Here is a 17,936-nt window from a genome sequence, read left to right as displayed (position 1 = left end):
TTGGGCACTCTGTCTAATTAATTAATTAATTAAAATGGGCAATTATTTATTTATTTATTTGAATAAACATTTCTCCAAAAAAGATATCCAAATGACTGATAAGCACATGAAATGATGCTTGACATCATTAGTCATCAGAGGAATGCAAATCAAAACCACGAGATACCACTCTACATCCACTAGGATAGTTATAATCAAAAATAAGTGTTGGCAAAGATACGAAGAAATTGGAACTGTAATACACTGTTGATGGGATTATAAAACAGTACAGCCACTATAGAAAACACTGTTGACAGTTCCTCAAAAAGTAAAACATGGAGTTACCATATGATGCAGCAAGTCCACTCCCAGGTATATAGCTAAGACAAATCAAGGAATATGTCCATGCAAAAACTTGTACAAGAATGTTTGGCATTATTCCTAATAGCCAAAACTGGAAGCAACCCAAATGTGCACCAACTGATGAATGAATTAAAAAAAATGTGGTATATCTATCAGTGGAATATTGTTCTGCAATAAAAAGGAATGAAGTATTGATACATGCTACAACATGGGTGAGCCTTGAAAATATGCTAAGTGAAAGAAATCAATCACAAAAGGTTATATATTGTATGATTCCACTTATATGCAATGTCCAGAACAGGGATATCTTTAGAGACTAAAAATAGATTAGGCTGGGAGTTATCAAGGTGGCAACTAAAGGTACAGGGCTTCTTCAAACTGAGGGTTGCTGGAGGGTGGTGGGTGGGGGATAGGCTAGATGGGTGATGGGTATTAAGGAGGGCACTTGTTGGGATGAGCACTGAGTGTGGTATGTACGTGATGAATCACTGAATTCTACTCCTGAAGCCAATATTATACTATACATTAATTAACTAGAATTGAAAGAGAAACTTGGGGGAAAAAGAAAAAACAAGTTAAAAAGGAAAAAAAAGTACAAGCCTTCTTTTGGAAGTGAAGAAAATGTTCTAAAATTGACTATAGGGGCACGTGGGTGGCTCAGTCATTAGGTGTCTGCCTTTGGCTCAGGTTATGATCCCAGGGTCCTGGGATTGAGCCCCATACCGGGCTCCCTGCTCCGCGGGAAGCCTGCTTCTCCCTCTCCCACTCCCCCCGCTTGTGTTCCCTCTCTCGCTGTATCTCTCTCTGTCACATAAATAAATAAATAAAATCTTTAAAAAATAATAATAAAAAAATAAAATTGATTATAGTGATGGTTGCACGTATTGTGAATATGCTAAAAACCACTGAAGTGTACACTTTAAATGGATGAATTGTATGGTATGTGGATTCTCTCAATAAAGCTGTTATTTTTATATGGACCTAAATGTGAGACCTGAAACCATAAAAATCCTAGAAGAGAGCACAGGCAGTAATTTCTCTGACATTGGCTGTAACAACATTTTTCTAGATATGTCTCCTGAGGCAAGGGAAACAAAAGCAAAAATAAACTATTGGGACTATATCAAAATAAAAAGCTCTGCACAGCAAAGGAAACAATCAACAAAACTAAAAGATATCTACTGAATGGGAGAAGATATTTATAAATGACATATCCAATAAAGTGTTAGTATCCAAAATATGTGAGGAATTTATACAACTCAACACCAAAAAAATAATAATAATCCAATTTAAAAATGGGCAGAAAACATGAATGGACATTCTCCAAAGAAGACATACAGATGGCCAACAGACACATGAAAAGATGCTCAACATCACTCATCATCAGGGAAATGCAAACCAAAACCACAATGAGATATCGTCTCACACCTGACAGAATGGCTAAAATCAAAAACTCAAGAAACAACAAGCATTGGAGAGGATGTGGAGGAAAAGGAACCTTCATGCACTCTTGGTGGGAATGCAAACTGGTCCAGCCACTCTGGAAAAGAGTATAGTTTTATATAGAATATAAAGAATATAAATTCCACAGAAAGTTAAAAATGGAACTACCCTATGATCCAGTAATCACACTACTGGGTATTTACCCAAGGAATATGAGAACACTTATTGGAAAGGATATATGCACCCTATGCTTATTGCAGCATTATTTACAATAGCCAAATTATGGAAGCAGCCCAAGTGTCCATTAAGAGATGAATGGAAAGGGGTGCCTGGGTCGGTTAAGCATCTACCTTCGGCCGGTTCAGGTCATGATCCCAGGGTCCTGAGATAGAGCCCTGAGTTGGTCTCCTGCTCAGTGTGTGGGGGGGGGGGTCTGCTTCTTCCTCTCCCTCTGCTGCTCCCGCTGCTTGTGCTCTCTCTCTGTCCCCCCCCGTCAAATAAATAAATAAAATATTTTTTAAAATAGATGAATGGATAAAGAATATGTGGTATATATGCAATGGGATATTATTCAGACATAAAAAAAAATGAAAACGCTATTTGCAACAACATGCATGGGATCATGTTAAGCGAAATAAGCCGGTCAGAGAAAAACAAATGACATACGATTTCACCCATATATGGAATTTAAGAAACAAAACAAAAGAACAAAGAAAAAAGAGACAAACCAAAAACCAGACTCTTAACTACAGAGAACAAACAGATGGTTACTAGAGGGGAAGTGGGTGTGAGGAATGGGTTAAATATGTGATGGGGATTAAAAGTACACTTATGATGAGCACTGAGTTAATGTATAGAACTTTTCAATCACTATATTGTACACTTGAAACTAATACTGTATGTTAACTCTACTGGAATTTTTAAAAACTAAAAAATAAAGTGAAGAGTTGGTTTCCCAGCTCTACCACTTATTTTTAAAAATAACTAAATAAAACTATGGCTATTAGAGAGGTGAAAGTATATGTACAGACTTAGACATCTAAGGTATATTAAGTGAAAAAAAGATTTAGAACCATTGGTGTAAAATGATGTGCGTGTGTACACACACACTCCCTATATATATAGGAAGAGGGCACATTTTAATTGCTGCACTTTCAAGTAATACAAATATTTCACCAAGAAAAACACTTAATGAGAAGTATTTTTATCCTATGTACTTAAAATGCTTGGATATTGTTTAAAACTACAAAGTATGTTTGAAGTTTTCCAGAAAATTTAAATTATACTTGAGGGGGGAAAAAGCTGTTACTTTAAAAAATCTTCAGACTGTATAAAAAAATAACTCAAAATGGATCATAAATCTATGTGTGAAATACAAAACTATAAAAACTTCTCGGAGAAAACCTACAGGACTTTGGATTTGGAGATATGGTTTTAGATGTAAACATGATCCAATCAAGTAAAAATTGGTGTGTTTGGCTTTATTACAATTAAAATTTTTGCTCTGTGAAAGACTTTGTGAAGAAAATGAAAGACAAGTCATGGATTGGGAGAAAAATATTTGTAAGACACAAATCTGATAAAGAACTTGTAAACAAAGGTGCACCTGGCTGGCTCCAGTCAGTGGAGCACGTGGGGCTTGATCTTGGGATCATGAGTTCGAGCCCCACATTGGGTAGAGTGATTACTTAAAAAAATAAAATCTTAAAAAAAAAACCTTGCAAACAAAATATAACAACAACTCAAAATTCAGCAGTAAGAAAACAAATAACTCAGTTAAAAATGGAGAAAAGATTTGAACAGCACCTTACCAAAGAAGATATATAGATAGCAAATAAGCATGTGAAAAGATGCTCAACATCATTTATCATTAGGGAAATACAAATTAAACAATACAGTACCAATATACTCCTCTCCGAATGGCTAAAGTTTTTTTTTTTTAAACTGACAATATCAATTGTTAGTATTAGAAGCAACAGGAATTTGTATTCATTAGTGATGGGAATGCTAAATGGTACAACCACTTTGGAAGACTGTCAGTTTCTTAATAAACTTAGCATAGTCTTTCCATACAATCCAGCAATCATGGTCCTAGGTATTTACATGATTGATTTGAAAACTTAACACTGCCTAAAAACGAGCTCACAAATGTATGTAACAGGGGCACCTGGGTGGCTCAGTGGTTAAGCGTCTGCCTTCGGCTCAGGTCATGATCCCAGGGTCCTCGGATCAAGCCCCACATCTGGCTCCTGGCTCAGCGGGGAGCCTGCTTCTCCCTCTCCCTCTGCCTCTCCCCTGCTCATGCTCTCTCTCTCTCTGTATCTCTCTGTCTCAAATGAATAAATAAAATCTTTAAAAAAATGTGTATAACAGTTTTATTCATAATTGCCCAAAACTGTAAGCAACCAAGATGTTCTTCAATAGGTGAATGGGTATAGTGTGGTATAATCATACAATGGAATACTACTCAGTGATAAAAAGAATGAACTAACAAGCCATAAAAAGACATGGATAAACCTTAAATGCATATTGCTAAGTGAAGGAAGCCAGTCAGTCTGAAGCTATACTTTAGGATTATATTTTTCTGAGATTCTAGAAGAGTCAAAGCTGTAAAAACAGTAAAAGGTCAGAGGTTCGGGAGGGGGAGTATTGAATATGTGAAGCACAGTAGGGTTTTTTTTAGGGTGATGAAATTATTCTGTATGATACTATAATGGTGGATACATGATACTATACATCTGATAAAACCTGTAGAACTTTCCAGCACAAAGTTAAGCCTTAATGTGTGCAAATTTTTAAGAAGTCATATAGGAAGTTGGGAGGTTCCAGGATGGAATGCAGAATGTAACAAAAGAATATAACCGTATTACAAATTTATGGAACAACTTCACTGAAGGAGATTGGGGGGGAAAGGGTGGTGGCCTAAGTATCTTTAGAAACGAGTGGAGTCTGTAAGACTAAAGGCAAAAGGAACTGTGCATAAGCACTCTACTCACATGCTGATGTTTCTAACTCGAATTCATTACCACATGGATGCTCCTAGCCTTCTCCCCTTACTTAACAGCAACTGTCCACTCCAACAGTAGAAAACCTGGCTCCCATCATCTGCCATCGATTTACTTAAATGTTCACTTCCAGTATATATGTATAGTGACTTCAGAATTGTTAACCCATACCTCAGGTAGTAACTTTATCAGAGGCAGGAGGCAGTAGAGGGGAGGGAGGTGGGGGGATGGGGTAACTGGGTGCTGGACATTCAGGAGGGCATGTGATGTAATGAGCACTGGGTATTATGTAAGACGGATGAATCACTGACCTCTACCTCCGAAACCAGTAATACCTTACATGTTAATTAATTGGATTTAAATTTACAATTAGTTAATTAATTTAAAAAGAAACAGCATGAACTCAGGTGTAGCTTAATATAGATATAGATAGCTATATAGGTTAGTCTACACGTATTTTCTTGCTCTCAGCGAGGGCCTCGAAATAACAACATGTCGGTAACAACAAACACATCTAGTACCCAGGTCTTGGTTTCTAATACCATCCTCTAATAAAAGAAACCAGGGCACCTTGGAGAAATGGCTGATTCTAAGACTGGAGCAGGAAATATACAAGATGAGCCCAGAGTGTCTTATAGTGCCAGAAAGTAAAGAATGTTTTCAAAACAAAACAAAAAGCACAATGACTGGGGTATGTCAAAGGGACACAGGAGCAAACTGAAAGAGCTCCCCATGACCAGAGTTGGAACAATTTGAGCAATAAAATAAAGTAGTATTGGAATCCATCCCAAAGTATAAAATAAGTATCCATGAGCCCTTAGTGATAAAAGTAAATGACTGAATAAATAAATAAATGAAAGAGAAGAGACAAGGTTCTCATGTGGAAGAATTCCAAATAATTTATGTAGATACTCCACACTTAAGGAAGGAAAGCATAACTCCCCCTTCTTAAGTGTGGGCTGTGCATTAGTGACTTCCTTCCAAAGAGTACGGCATGGAATGGAAGAATTGGAGAAACTTCACAAACACTACCTCAGTCACGTGATTAAGATGAACATCAATAGTGATGTCAGGTTGATAATACATTACCTTGATATCACACGAGGAGAAGGATACTTTACCTTTGTGACCTTCTTCCCCCAAACCCCTAACTCTAACCAAGAGAAGACACCATACAAATCCCAGTTGAGGGACAGTCTACAAAATATATGACTGGTACTCCTCAAAATTGTCAAAGTCATCAAAAACAAGGAAAGTCTGAGAAGCTGTCAGAGCCAAAAGGAGTCTAAATCAAAGACCAAGGGTGCCTGGGTGGCTCAGTTGGTTAAGCATCTGCCATCGGCTCAGGTCATGATCCCAGGGTCGGGGGGATCGAGCCCCACATCGGGCTCTCTGCTCAGCGGGGAGTCTGCTTCTCCCTCTCCCTCTGCCTGCCGCTCCCCCTGCTTGTGCTCTCTCTGTCAAATAAATAAATAAAATCTTTAAAAAAAATGAAAAAAAAATCAATCAATCCAAGACCAAACCAATACCAAAATCACCAAATGGGGACATAGCACTCCAGGAATCAAGGGCATGGGCAGATATGTACTAGTCTCTTACAGAAAAGGAGAGGAAGTAAAATCCAACAAGCGGGGGCACCTGGGTGGCTCAATTGGTTAAACATCTGACTCTTGGTTTTGGCTCAGGTCATGATCTCAGAGTCCTGAGATTGAGCCCCGCCTCGGACTCTGCACTGGACATGGAGCCTGCTTGAGATTCTCTCTCGCCCTCTGCCCCTCCCTCCCCAAAACCAAAAAACAAATAAAAAAACACAACAAATAACAATACAGCCCTTTGCCTGAAGCATAATTTACTTAACTAGACAGCTACAAAATTTGATCACTGTCCTTTTTCATTCTGACATTTTTGGTGGCTTGTTGTAAATTATGCTAATTCTTTCTATAATGTTTAAAGGAAGAATTCTTTTTAAAGTTCACAGGAAGGTGCTGAATGATGTAAATTAAATTCCAAATAACATTCAAATTCTATCCCCAGTGAAGAACATAGACTTACAGACATTTAAAGGTGGAAGAGACCTTGAATAAATCTATAGTGGTGGTTCACAACCAGTATAAATACGTAAGTGTGGGATGTGGAGATTGAGATATCCAGTATTGTTGGGACCCCACGTAGAATTTGATTTTTTTTTCATCTCCTTATTGTCTTGCACTGTCTCTTGCTAATGTCACCTGCCCGAGTGACTGTGACATTTCCCCTTTCGAGGTGACTCCCTTATTGAATGCTTTTCACAACCATTTGGCCTTCCTCCAGCCCATACCAAGGGTCTGTGATGTACATTATCCTGCCACAAGTCAGAAAGAAATCTTCACTGTGTTTCTGCAATCCCTAGGCTAAGACTGGAGAAATGAGCTTGCTGTTCTGGAAAGCATCTTGTTTACTGATTTCCATATAGAGCAATATAAATAAGGTGGTTGGGAATGCATGTTGAATGAGCCAAATGACAGTATCTGACAGAGCCAGATCCACATACACAGAGACGGATCATCCTAGTGCAAGGTGGCAACCACTGTAACATAGATACAAGATGCTACCGTAAGGCAGCATGGTCTGGGGGCCAGAATCAGTGCAATGTGCAAAGGCTGACACTTGTAAAGACAATTTATTAGAGGGACAAAAGCATTTCAGCAGAGAAACAGAGCCAAACACAGGTATGAAAACGCAAAATTAGCACCTGAGGAATTTTGGGTTTGGGGTTGGAATCCAGTGTGTATATAAGAAAGTGGAAGAGCTTAGAAGGGTTGTCAAGAGTGAGACCATGAAGACCCTACTTAATTATGTGATTCTGAAGAGTTTGGCCCTGGGGCACCTCGGTGGCTTGGTCAGTTAAGGGTCTGGCTCTTGGTTTTGGCTCAAGTCATGACCTCATGAGTCCTGGGGTCGAGCCCCATGTCAGGCTCCGTGCTCAGCGCAGAGTCTGCTTGTCCCTCTCCCTCTGCTCCTCCCCGGCTTGTGCTCTCTTTCTTTCTCTCTCTCAAATAAATAAAATATTAAAAAAAAAAGAGTTTGGTCCTTATACAGAATGTAACAGAAACCTGAGCTCAGGCTGAGGATTTCTCTCAGTAACTTTGGTTCTTGGAGAAATCAGTGTGTGTGTGTGTGTGTGTGTGTGTGTGTGTGTGTGTGTGTGTGTGTGGACCCTGTGTTTTTAGGCTTCACTGAGAACCACTCCCCTCATTCAAATCAGCCTCAACTAGTTGTCACCTGTCATTTTTCCTTAGAAATCCCTTGAATTTTGCTCTTTTCTGTTCAGGAAACACAGAACTCTGTGCACTTCCTGAAGCTCCCGTTTTCTCCTATGTTTGACCCCTCCCCCTCACAGGTTCTCATAAAGAGGCAGGCTATTTACATCAAGCTCTGGTCTCAGCAGCCCCCCTGTATGACAGAACTAACTGTACTACAGTGCACACATTAAACAGATCCAGCCACTAGTATGCTCTTCCTCACATGAGCATTCTCACATCTGAAGGCATTTTGTATCCATGTGAGCCCTTGGCACCCCATCTATCTCAGTGATGTATGGGAAAGGAAGTTGTTACAGTTGTTACCTGATAAATACAACACACAAATTATTTCTAGGTATTAGTCACACCCCTATAGTGGAGAAAAGCACATACTTGAGCATCAGCTACAACCTGGTTTATAATCCCAGCTTTGCCACTTACCCTAGCTGAGTGACCTTACCCTCTTCGCTTACCGCTCCACCTAATAGGTGTTAGAATTCAGTGACAATGTATATGAAAATGGTTTTCAATCAAGTCAAAGTGCAGTGTCTGACATTATACGATTAGTGCATGGCAAAGCCACAAATATAATTCAGGCTTGGAAATTCAAGTCTTAGCATCCCAGCATATAATAATTACATTATTGAATGCATTGATGAATGCTAATACATCTTTAATTTTTTCATGTTTCTAAATAGAAGAGACAGGAGCAGTTTGGAGCTTTTACCCTCATCCCCATTTCCAGGGCCTTTTCTATCTCTCCTGAGAAAGTTAGAAGAAAAGTCCGAGTTTTAACCATTAGGACAGATGTAAATATATTAAATCCAGCCTTTATTGACTAAAAACTATGGTATGCTCATATTAGAGAATCTTTCTCTTTTTTTTTTAAGACTCTACCCATTTATTAGAGAGAGAGTACAAGTAGGGGGGAGCGGCAGACAGAGGGAGAGAGAGAAGCAGGCCCCCTGCTCGGGGTGGGGGGTCTCCAACCCAGGACCCCAAGATCATGACCTGAGCCAAAGGCAGACACTCGACCAACTGAGCCATCCAGGCGCCTCTTGTATTAGAGAACCTTAACAAGAGCTTATTTGACGGTAGAATAACAGATCAACTTAACTTTGAATTTATTTACTAGGCACACAAATAGTAAGAGGTTGTAAACACACTTGGGCATGTCTGTCCCTGTGGCGGATTATAGTATGGCCCACTGTATGTTCCTTCCCAGTCAACTCCTCCCCTATCTTCTCTAGAGGCTAGAAGGCAAAATACTAACTTCCCCAGACTCACTTGTTGCTAATGGTAGCCTTTTGGGACATTTCTGACCAATAACATATGGGTGAAAATTGCCAGGGCAGTTTCCCAGGAAAGAAATATGATAAAGATTATTTTTGGCTGGGGTTCTAAGTCTCATTTTTCTACCTGGACAATGCACTTTTCACATACTTGTCTGAAGTTACTTGGAGGGAAAAAGCTCTCTGACAGCGAGAAACCATCACTATATTGACACCTATCCTCTCTGTTCACCCTGGGGAGCTCTATCCTAACTAGATGGCACGGACTCCCCTTTAGGTATGTGACAAGAGAGATGAGAACAAGGCTATTACCTTTTAGAACTGCGAACTATATAGCAATGGAGTTGTTGCACTGCAGTTGTAGCTACTGACTGCCATAGGGTAGGTTATAGCAATGTCCAAAAGCAGCTGGTGAAAGAAGTCTCTCCAACAAATGGTGTTGGGACAACTAGATATCCATACGCAAAAAAAAATGAAGCTAGATTCCTACCTCACACCATGTACAAAAACTAACTGAAAAATGAATCAATGATCTAATTGTAAGAACTAAAACCATAAAACTCTTAGAACAGGAGAAAATCTTCATGACTTGGATTTGCAATGGATTCTTACATATGATACCAAAAGCAGGAGCAACAAAGAAAAAAAAACATGTAAACTGGACATCATCAATGTTAAAAACTTTTGTTAAAGAATGTCATCAAGAATGTGAAATGACAACCTACAGAATGGGAGAATATATTTGAAATCAAGTATCTAGTGGAGGTCTAGTATCCAGAATATATAAAGAACTCTTACAAGGCAACAGAGGACAAGCCGGTTAAAAAATCAGCAAAGGATATACATAGACATTTCTCCAAAGAAGATATACAGCAGCCAAAAAGCACATGAAAAATGCTCAACATTATTTGTCATTAGGGAAATGGAAATAAAAGTCACAATGAGGTACCACTTCACATATACAAAGATGGCTATAATTTTTTAAAATTAGAAGTGCTGGTGAGGACATAAATCGGAACTCTTCTGCATTGCTGTAGGGAACATAAAATGGTTCAGCTGTGGGATTTTGATAATTCCTCAAGAAATTGAACATAGAATTGCCATTTGACCCACTAATTCCACTCTTGTAAATATCCAAGAGAACTGAAAACTAGTACTCAAATACATATTCACACACTTTCCTAGCAGTACTATTCACATAACCAAAAGATGAAAAAAAACAACCCAAGTATCCACCAACAGATGAATGGATAAACTGTGGTATTATGATATGAACCTCATATATATACTGTGGTGTATGTGGAGATAAAGCTCAAAAAACATACGCTAAGTGAAAGCAGACACAAAAGGTCAATTTTGGAACTAGAGGTAGTGGTTTCACAACATTGTAAACGTACTAAATGCTACTGAGTTGTTCACGTTAAGACGGCTAGTTTTATGTGAGTTCACTTATTTAAAAAAAGGTAGCTGGCTCCCTAGACCAACAGGTAATCAGTGGAGGTCACTGACTTGCTGTAAAGGTATTGGAAAGCCTTTCTTTTCCTCATCAGGATAGCAAATGGTGTAAAATAAGAAAAGCAAACTCCATTCTTTAGGAGTCTTTGTGGGAAATACTCATCCACCAGTTTTTTCTGTTCCTCTGCTTGCCTTTGAACATTTCTCCAGTCAATATCCACTACTCAAGATGGACAGAAGAGTGGCTAGTAAAGGCATAAATCGTAATACTGTTAATATCTCTGGCATAGGAAATTATTGAGATGCGACGTTAAAAAAAAACAGTAAAAATGGGATTATGGAACCAAGAGGGATCTTAGTTTCATTAATCCATGCAATTTCATTAGAATTCAGAAAAGATAGTAAGATTGCTACTACTGGACTACAGACATTTGTCTCTGAACTCTTGTGCCAAACTTAACCAATCTTATAAAAGTTTGAAATGGTTGGTACTGATTTTGCTGTACACTATTATCCCTATTTATTAGTTTCCTAGGGCTGTCGAAACATACTTAGTGGTTTAAACAACATAAATGTCTTCTCTCAGGTTTAGAGGCTAGAAATCTGAAATCAAGGTGTCAACTGGGCTGTGTTCCCTCTGAAGGCTCTGGAAGGGAATCCTTCCATGCTTCTTCCAGCTTCTGGTGGCCCCCGGCCATCCCTGACTTGTGGCGGCATCACTCCAGGCTCTGCCTCCATCTTCACATGCCCTGCTTGCTGTGTGTATTTCTCTTAAGGACACCTTAAATCCAGGATGATCTCACCTCGAGATCCTTAACTAATTACATCTGCAAACTCTTTTTCCAAATAGGGTCACATCCTGACAATCTAGGCAAACATGAATTTGGGAAGGGGGGGGACACGATTCCTCCCACTACACTTTGTAAGAAGAAACATAATTTCTCTTTTTGACACAGTGAGGTTTTTGGAAAACTTGAACTCAGATTGAGCTTGGTGTCTCATAGTCTTCTGGGAAAAACTTAAAAAAAAAAAATCTAAATCTTTAATCTCCAAAAGAAACTAAATTGTACTAACAACAAAAAAATTAAATCCCTGGAATTGAGTCCTCCCTTTACTTATTGACTAAAACTGATGTAAGTAAATAAGAAAAACGTCTTCTCACAGAAAGAAAGCATGTTAGATTGGTGCTATATTATTTATAATTTATTACTTACAAAAATAACTTGAGCTTTCTCATAACAATTCAGTAAATCCTCTCCTAGAAGCCAAAAGACTAGACACTTATGATTTTTACTAAGAAAAAATACCTAAGCCATAATATTTTTAACATTCAAAATGTTTAAAAAATTTGGAAGGCGAAACTTTAAATCATCTTCAAAAGTACAGTGAAATTTGTTATGTGGTCAAGTATCAACTACTTGAAGTAACATCAGATGACAATGTATTTGCAAATAATTTCAAATCCTAATTGATAAGTAGTATAATTATTTAATGTTCAGGTAATTTTGTAGAGTACCAAATTATAAGACAATGTTGGTAGACTGTACATTTTCCAAACTATAAGAACACATCCCGCTTCCTCTGTTTTAATTAACACCCAAGGGAAATTCTTTCTACATTGATGAAAAGTGATTTTATTACAAATTTTCAGAAAATTTTTCTAATGTACGGAGATTTCACTTGAAATAGAAGTTGTTTTTATTTTTTTTATAAAACAGCAAGTATGAACCCAATGTAGAAATCTGGTATTAGACAATTCCTTTGGCAGAAAACATTTAATTATAAAGAGGTCTTAAAATAAATACAACCCATAAGATCATGGAAAAGAAAGAAAAATAACAACCCTGTTATTTCCTATTAACACCAAAAATACCATCTTAGTATACAGATTTAGTAACATTTTTATACTATTAACAAGCTGCAACACAAAATTCATTATACAGTGTGGCCAAAATAAAATTGTTTTTAATTTAAGAGGGAGAAGAAACTTCTGGATGTATAAAATTTCACAGATAAATGCCAATATACACGATTTATATACAGGTCGCATGTTACATTATTCCCAAACTACATTTGGTGAACCTAATTGGCTGATCCCAATTTAGAGGGTGTGCAGTATTTATAGAGTTCAAAGACTTATGCAGAGTTAAGCTTTTACAATTCAGATCACAATTATACATGAAATATTTACACAAACATTAAAATAACCTTATTAAATACTGTTTGGGAGGGAAAAATGTAAGATTTTCGAAATATATGCAAACATTATCAAGAGCAGCTTTATAAATGCTTTTTATGTTTTTTCTTTAAAGAACAGAAGATTCATTTCCCAAAAAATAAGGTACCATTTTAGAATTTTTTTATAAGTGTGTAACTGAATTCACATGGAAGGAAAATACTGGATGAAATAAAGAATATGAGACATTCAAGGTTAAAACCCTTTCAGTTACTTATATCTGAAATAAGACAATGACAGAAACTGGGCTTTCAAATACTGTTGTTTTTTCCTTTAAGTGTAGACCAAGCAGTATATAGACTATTTTATTTTAGGACACAGTTTCTTTGAAAAGAGAACATACTTGTAATTAAATTTCTGTAAATAGATAAATGACAAAAATTACCAGAGCACTGTCTTCAAATGAATTCTTAGAAGAAAGATTAAGGGTTCTTTTTAAAAAACAATTTAGAAATCTTGCTCCCAGGGAAGTAACTTCACTTATGTCCTTTCTTTTTTCCCAGTCTAAGTACTGTGTATCTGTAAGCATATATATTCGCCATCTTCTATTTTGTGTTATCTAGAAAGTTGGTAGATGATGCAGTAGTGTATGAATTTTTAGGAGAAAACAATCTCTACTGGTTTACTACCTAATTCCTATAGTATGTGGACTCTATTAGCACTGTAAACTAATTTATAAAATGTAGGCTTCAGAAAAACTGTCTTGATAGCTTCCCTATCAATCCATTGCCTGCTATTATCCCACAGGCTCAGAATTCTCTCTGAAAGGGATGGCCAAATTTCTCAACAGCCTGGCATAGCAATGGTACTTGAATTACCTCTTTAAAGAAACAACACATCTATAAAAAAACACTTATTATTCATGCTTGGGATATATCACATCAAATTACGAGGAATGGCTCATGGCTCAAATTCACAAGCAATTCGTAAAAAGAAAATGCAGCATCTCTGCACACCACACTTCAGGAAGGAAAAGAAGTAGACCTTATTATTTTCATTAGAGAATGGCCAAAGTCACTTTAGAAGGTCATTAGTGGCAATTCTAAATACAAGGGAGCCTTGTAAGGAAAATGTTTGTCTTCAGGGAATGGAAATGTTTTGTGGGGTATTCCTTAGCCCACAGCTGGCATGACAGGGGACTAGCTAAATGCTTTATCACACACGTGCATTTATATGGTCTTCCCCGTTAATAACAGAAAACATTTTTGTTCCTTCCAAATTGCTCTTGCTTCTAAAGACAATTATATGCTAATTATTACTCAACATAACAGAGAGCAAAACTGACAGTACTGCAAACACAACTGCAATTTAAGGAGCCAAAGAACTATGCTAGCAAGCTAAATGCTCACCCAAAAAGAAGTCCGCCTTTTGAAATAATGGTTTGTGGCGAATGCTGAAAAAAATAAGCAGACAAAAAACACAGTCAAAGGTTTTGGTGCTCTCCCAATTATCATGATGTTCTAGGGATAAAGAGTGGTTTCTTTAAAGCAAAAATGTAATACTCCTATCTCATGCTGTTTAGTGTCATAAGGCTACTTACTCGGTGTCCAGATTTGTGTAGAGAGATTTGAAAGTAAGACAAAATTAACTGGAAGCTACCTGAAGCTGCCTCTGATCAGAAGTTGGACTTCAAACGAATTGGATTGAAAAAGTCCTTTCATGGCCTAGCAGAGTAAGGTAAGTTTTTGTGCTTTATTCATGGTTCACTTGAGTTGAGAAAAAAAAATTTTTTTCTCTTAATATTTTCAGATTAGAATCGCAAGGGTCAAGTAATACACATATGAAGGCTTTCAAGAAAATGCTTGGTTTGTTCTAAAGAAGAGGCTGCTGATGGTAATTTGTTTGCTGCTGTGCAACTGAATGAGCTGGAACTGCCACTGGAAAGCCAGCCAGTTGTGGCAAACCGGAAGCAGCGTTCTGGTAAGATGACATATCCACAGACATCCCCATCTGTTGTGTATAAGCAGCTGCACCAGTAGCTGATTGAAGGTTAGAGTTCTGGTTCATATAAGGAGGGTTGGAAACAGTGTCTTGTCCAGTGCTACAAACAAAATTTTAAAAAGAAAACCATATTTACTTTGCATTATCTAGGTCATGGTCAGAGATCAATCATCATGAAACAATAAAAATGCCTTTTCTAGCTTTGAAGTTTATATAATAATTACTCCAACTGTCCAACACTTAATATAATTTTTATATTTGGTGAGAAGTACTCATAAAAGAAACAAAAGATAAGATTATAAGGCCTATTTAATTTTGTTTTCTCCAAAATCTCTTACTGCAAATATTTAAAAACCTTTTGAGGAGATGCAGATTGTGCTTCTCACAGTGGTATCCTTGGCCAGCTACAATGAGAACAGAACTGCCCAAAGTACACCTGCGGACCGTATTCTCCCTTCTCCCAGCTCTCAATCCAGCACGGAGATCACCTCTTTTCCTCACACACTCTACACTTTCCTTTGACAGGGCACTTTCAAAGCTGCCCCTGGTAACTTAACCTGAATCTCTACATAAAAATAATAAAGTCAGGGAAAACAGTGTAATCCACATAGGACCCTGAATCTACCCTCAAGATAGTCTTGACCTATAGTTTACTTATTAACACTACACCAAAACAAAAAAAAACAAGCTGAAAAATCACACCAAATTGCAGAGCTTCTGCTTATTCCTGTAATTACTATATTTTTTAAAAAGATATATAATTTCAAATTATATCAAATACACTGCTTATAATATGAGGATTAATGTCTATACTGCTCCAGTTTTTTTCCTCCATAATTTCTAGTGTCAAACAGAATAACAAAATTTTACATTTTAACTGAACTAAACACCAATGTGAACAGGTTTACTTAATTTTTGGATAATATCTAAAATTTACACTCATGAAATTTGAGTGGGAAAACCTTAAAGATCATCTACCATGACTATATTGAATGAACATTTTGTATGGTTAAGCAGTTAATAGAAAGCAATATTTAAAAATCATTTTCAGAACAGAAGTGTTACTATAAAAAATTAGGCCACAGGAGTGCCTGGGTGGCTCAGTCAATTAAGCATCAGACTCTTGATTCAGGCTCAGGTCATGATCTCAGCGTCGTGAGATGGAGCCCCACATCTGGCTCCATGCCCAGCATGGAGTGTGCTTGAGATTCTCTCTCTCCCTCCACCCCCACCCCCCGCCCAGGGCTCTCTCACTCTCCAAAAAAAGAAAAAAAAAAAAAATTAGACCACAGATTCCACAGCTCAAATGCACTTGGGAATCAAGTAAAGTTTTGATATTCAGGAGTGCATGAAGATAAATATGCCTGGGACTACTCTGCTGGGCTGTGCTAAGTATATCATGGGCTTGGTCCCTGTAAGGGACAGTTAGCTTTAGTTTGTCCCAGAGACCCAGACTATAAGCCATGTCTGGGCAACCATTTTAGTAAGAGTAGTAAAGCTAAGAGCATTATGGACTTCATGGCACTGGGAATGAGAAGTTCTACAACTTCATCTCAATTATTATTATTATAAAAAGAAAAGCCAATTTATTATCATGAGATTCTGTGAAAATCTAATGTATATAATTACAAAATTAACACAGCTCCCAAAAACTTACCTTAAATATGGAGTCTGTGCAGGCTGTGTTGTCACCGAGGAATTGACATTTGGAGGCAGAGATCTCAGTGGACCAATATGATCTGGTCCTACGCTGTAGCTTTGGGCAACAGTGACTTGGTGAATGCTTTGACCCATATAGTTTCCACCATGTGACTGAACTGGGTATGTCTATTAACCAAAGAGAAAAAGTTGACTCACTGATTTCCCAAACACCTATCTAACAATATATTTAATACTTTAAAAGACTTAAATAAAATGTTATAGTTCTTTGGGGAGCAATCTGGTTCTACCAGTCCATCCACCCTAGTACAAAAAGTGGAGGGCTTCCAAATCACAGTGCCAAATCTATGGAAATTTATGATTTATTTGTTCTTTTATTTTGCAGGACGTGGCATATTTTTAAGCAGCAGGCTGGAATCCATCCAGGTTGCCTATTACTCAGTAACATGTCTTGCTGCAGAGCCCCAGGAAACTACATACTCCCTTGAAGGGCAGCCCATCATCATTTCAAGTCACCAACCCAATGACAACCTTCTTCACCCCATCCCAGGATGACTTATTCAACTCCTTCCTAAGAATGAAACTTGGGAGAATAAAAATAAATGGTATCAGGACAGGGTGCAGACCCTCTCTGGCAATGTCTCCTTTATTTTCTGCCTTTACAACAAATAGGAAAAAAGTAAAGAAGATTTTTAGGTAAAGGAGATGTATCCTCAGGAAATAGCAAAATGGTCTAAGTTTCTTTGAATATTTTACATGCCCTACCTAATGTTCAGGGTAATATCTCCTTTAAGAACAAGGTCTACCATCTGCCTACCAATATAACAATGCAAACACTTATTAAGTATCATAGAGTAGCTATCATCACTCCAGATTTAAACAAGCTATTTGTAAAGCAAAGACCATGGAGTGGCGCCTAGGTGGCTCAGTCAGTTAAGCATCTGCCTAGGTGGCTCAGTCAGGGTCCTGGGATTGAGGCCCATGTCAGGCTCCCTGGTCAGTGGGAAGCCTGCTTCTCCCTCTCCCTCTGCTTGTGTTCTCTCTCTGTCAAATTAAATAAATAAAATCTTAAAAAAAAAAAAAAAGACCATGGACATGAAAATTTAGCATGCTGAAGTGCCAAATCAACTTTAAGGTAGTTGCAATCATATCACCTCCTTGGCCAACATGTACCAACGCACTGACAACAGGCTGAGCCTGGGAATGGACCTCTTCTGCAGTGCAGGGTTCCTGAGTAGACTTCGCAGATTTAACTCATAGTGTGTTACTCCAACATTTTTAG

At 37.8% G+C, this 17,936-nt stretch overlaps 1 protein-coding gene across 3 annotated transcripts in view; it reads right to left on the bottom strand.

Moving 5' to 3' along the window:
• Positions 1–12,286: 12,286 nt before the first annotated feature.
• STAM2 (signal transducing adaptor molecule 2) overlaps positions 12,287–17,936 on the bottom strand; it is a 48,297-nt gene continuing 42,647 nt past the window's right edge. For all 3 annotated transcript variants that reach the window (XM_028113091.2, XM_028113092.2, XM_028113090.2), the window contains 2 exons: positions 16,653–16,822; positions 12,287–15,095 (listed from right to left, as the gene is read on the bottom strand). In XM_028113091.2, coding sequence (XP_027968892.1) covers positions 14,867–15,095; positions 16,653–16,822 — 399 coding nt within the window. In that variant the 3' untranslated portion in view covers positions 12,287–14,866. The remainder of the gene's footprint in view (positions 15,096–16,652; positions 16,823–17,936) is intronic.

This window comes from Eumetopias jubatus, unplaced genomic scaffold, assembly GCF_037043125.1.
Source record: "Eumetopias jubatus isolate StellerSeaLion01/CBP00866 unplaced genomic scaffold, mEumJub1_p1.0 scaffold_3, whole genome shotgun sequence".
Taxonomy (NCBI): Eukaryota; Metazoa; Chordata; class Mammalia; order Carnivora; family Otariidae; genus Eumetopias; species Eumetopias jubatus.
This window is presented reverse-complemented; position numbering and strand designations above follow the sequence as displayed.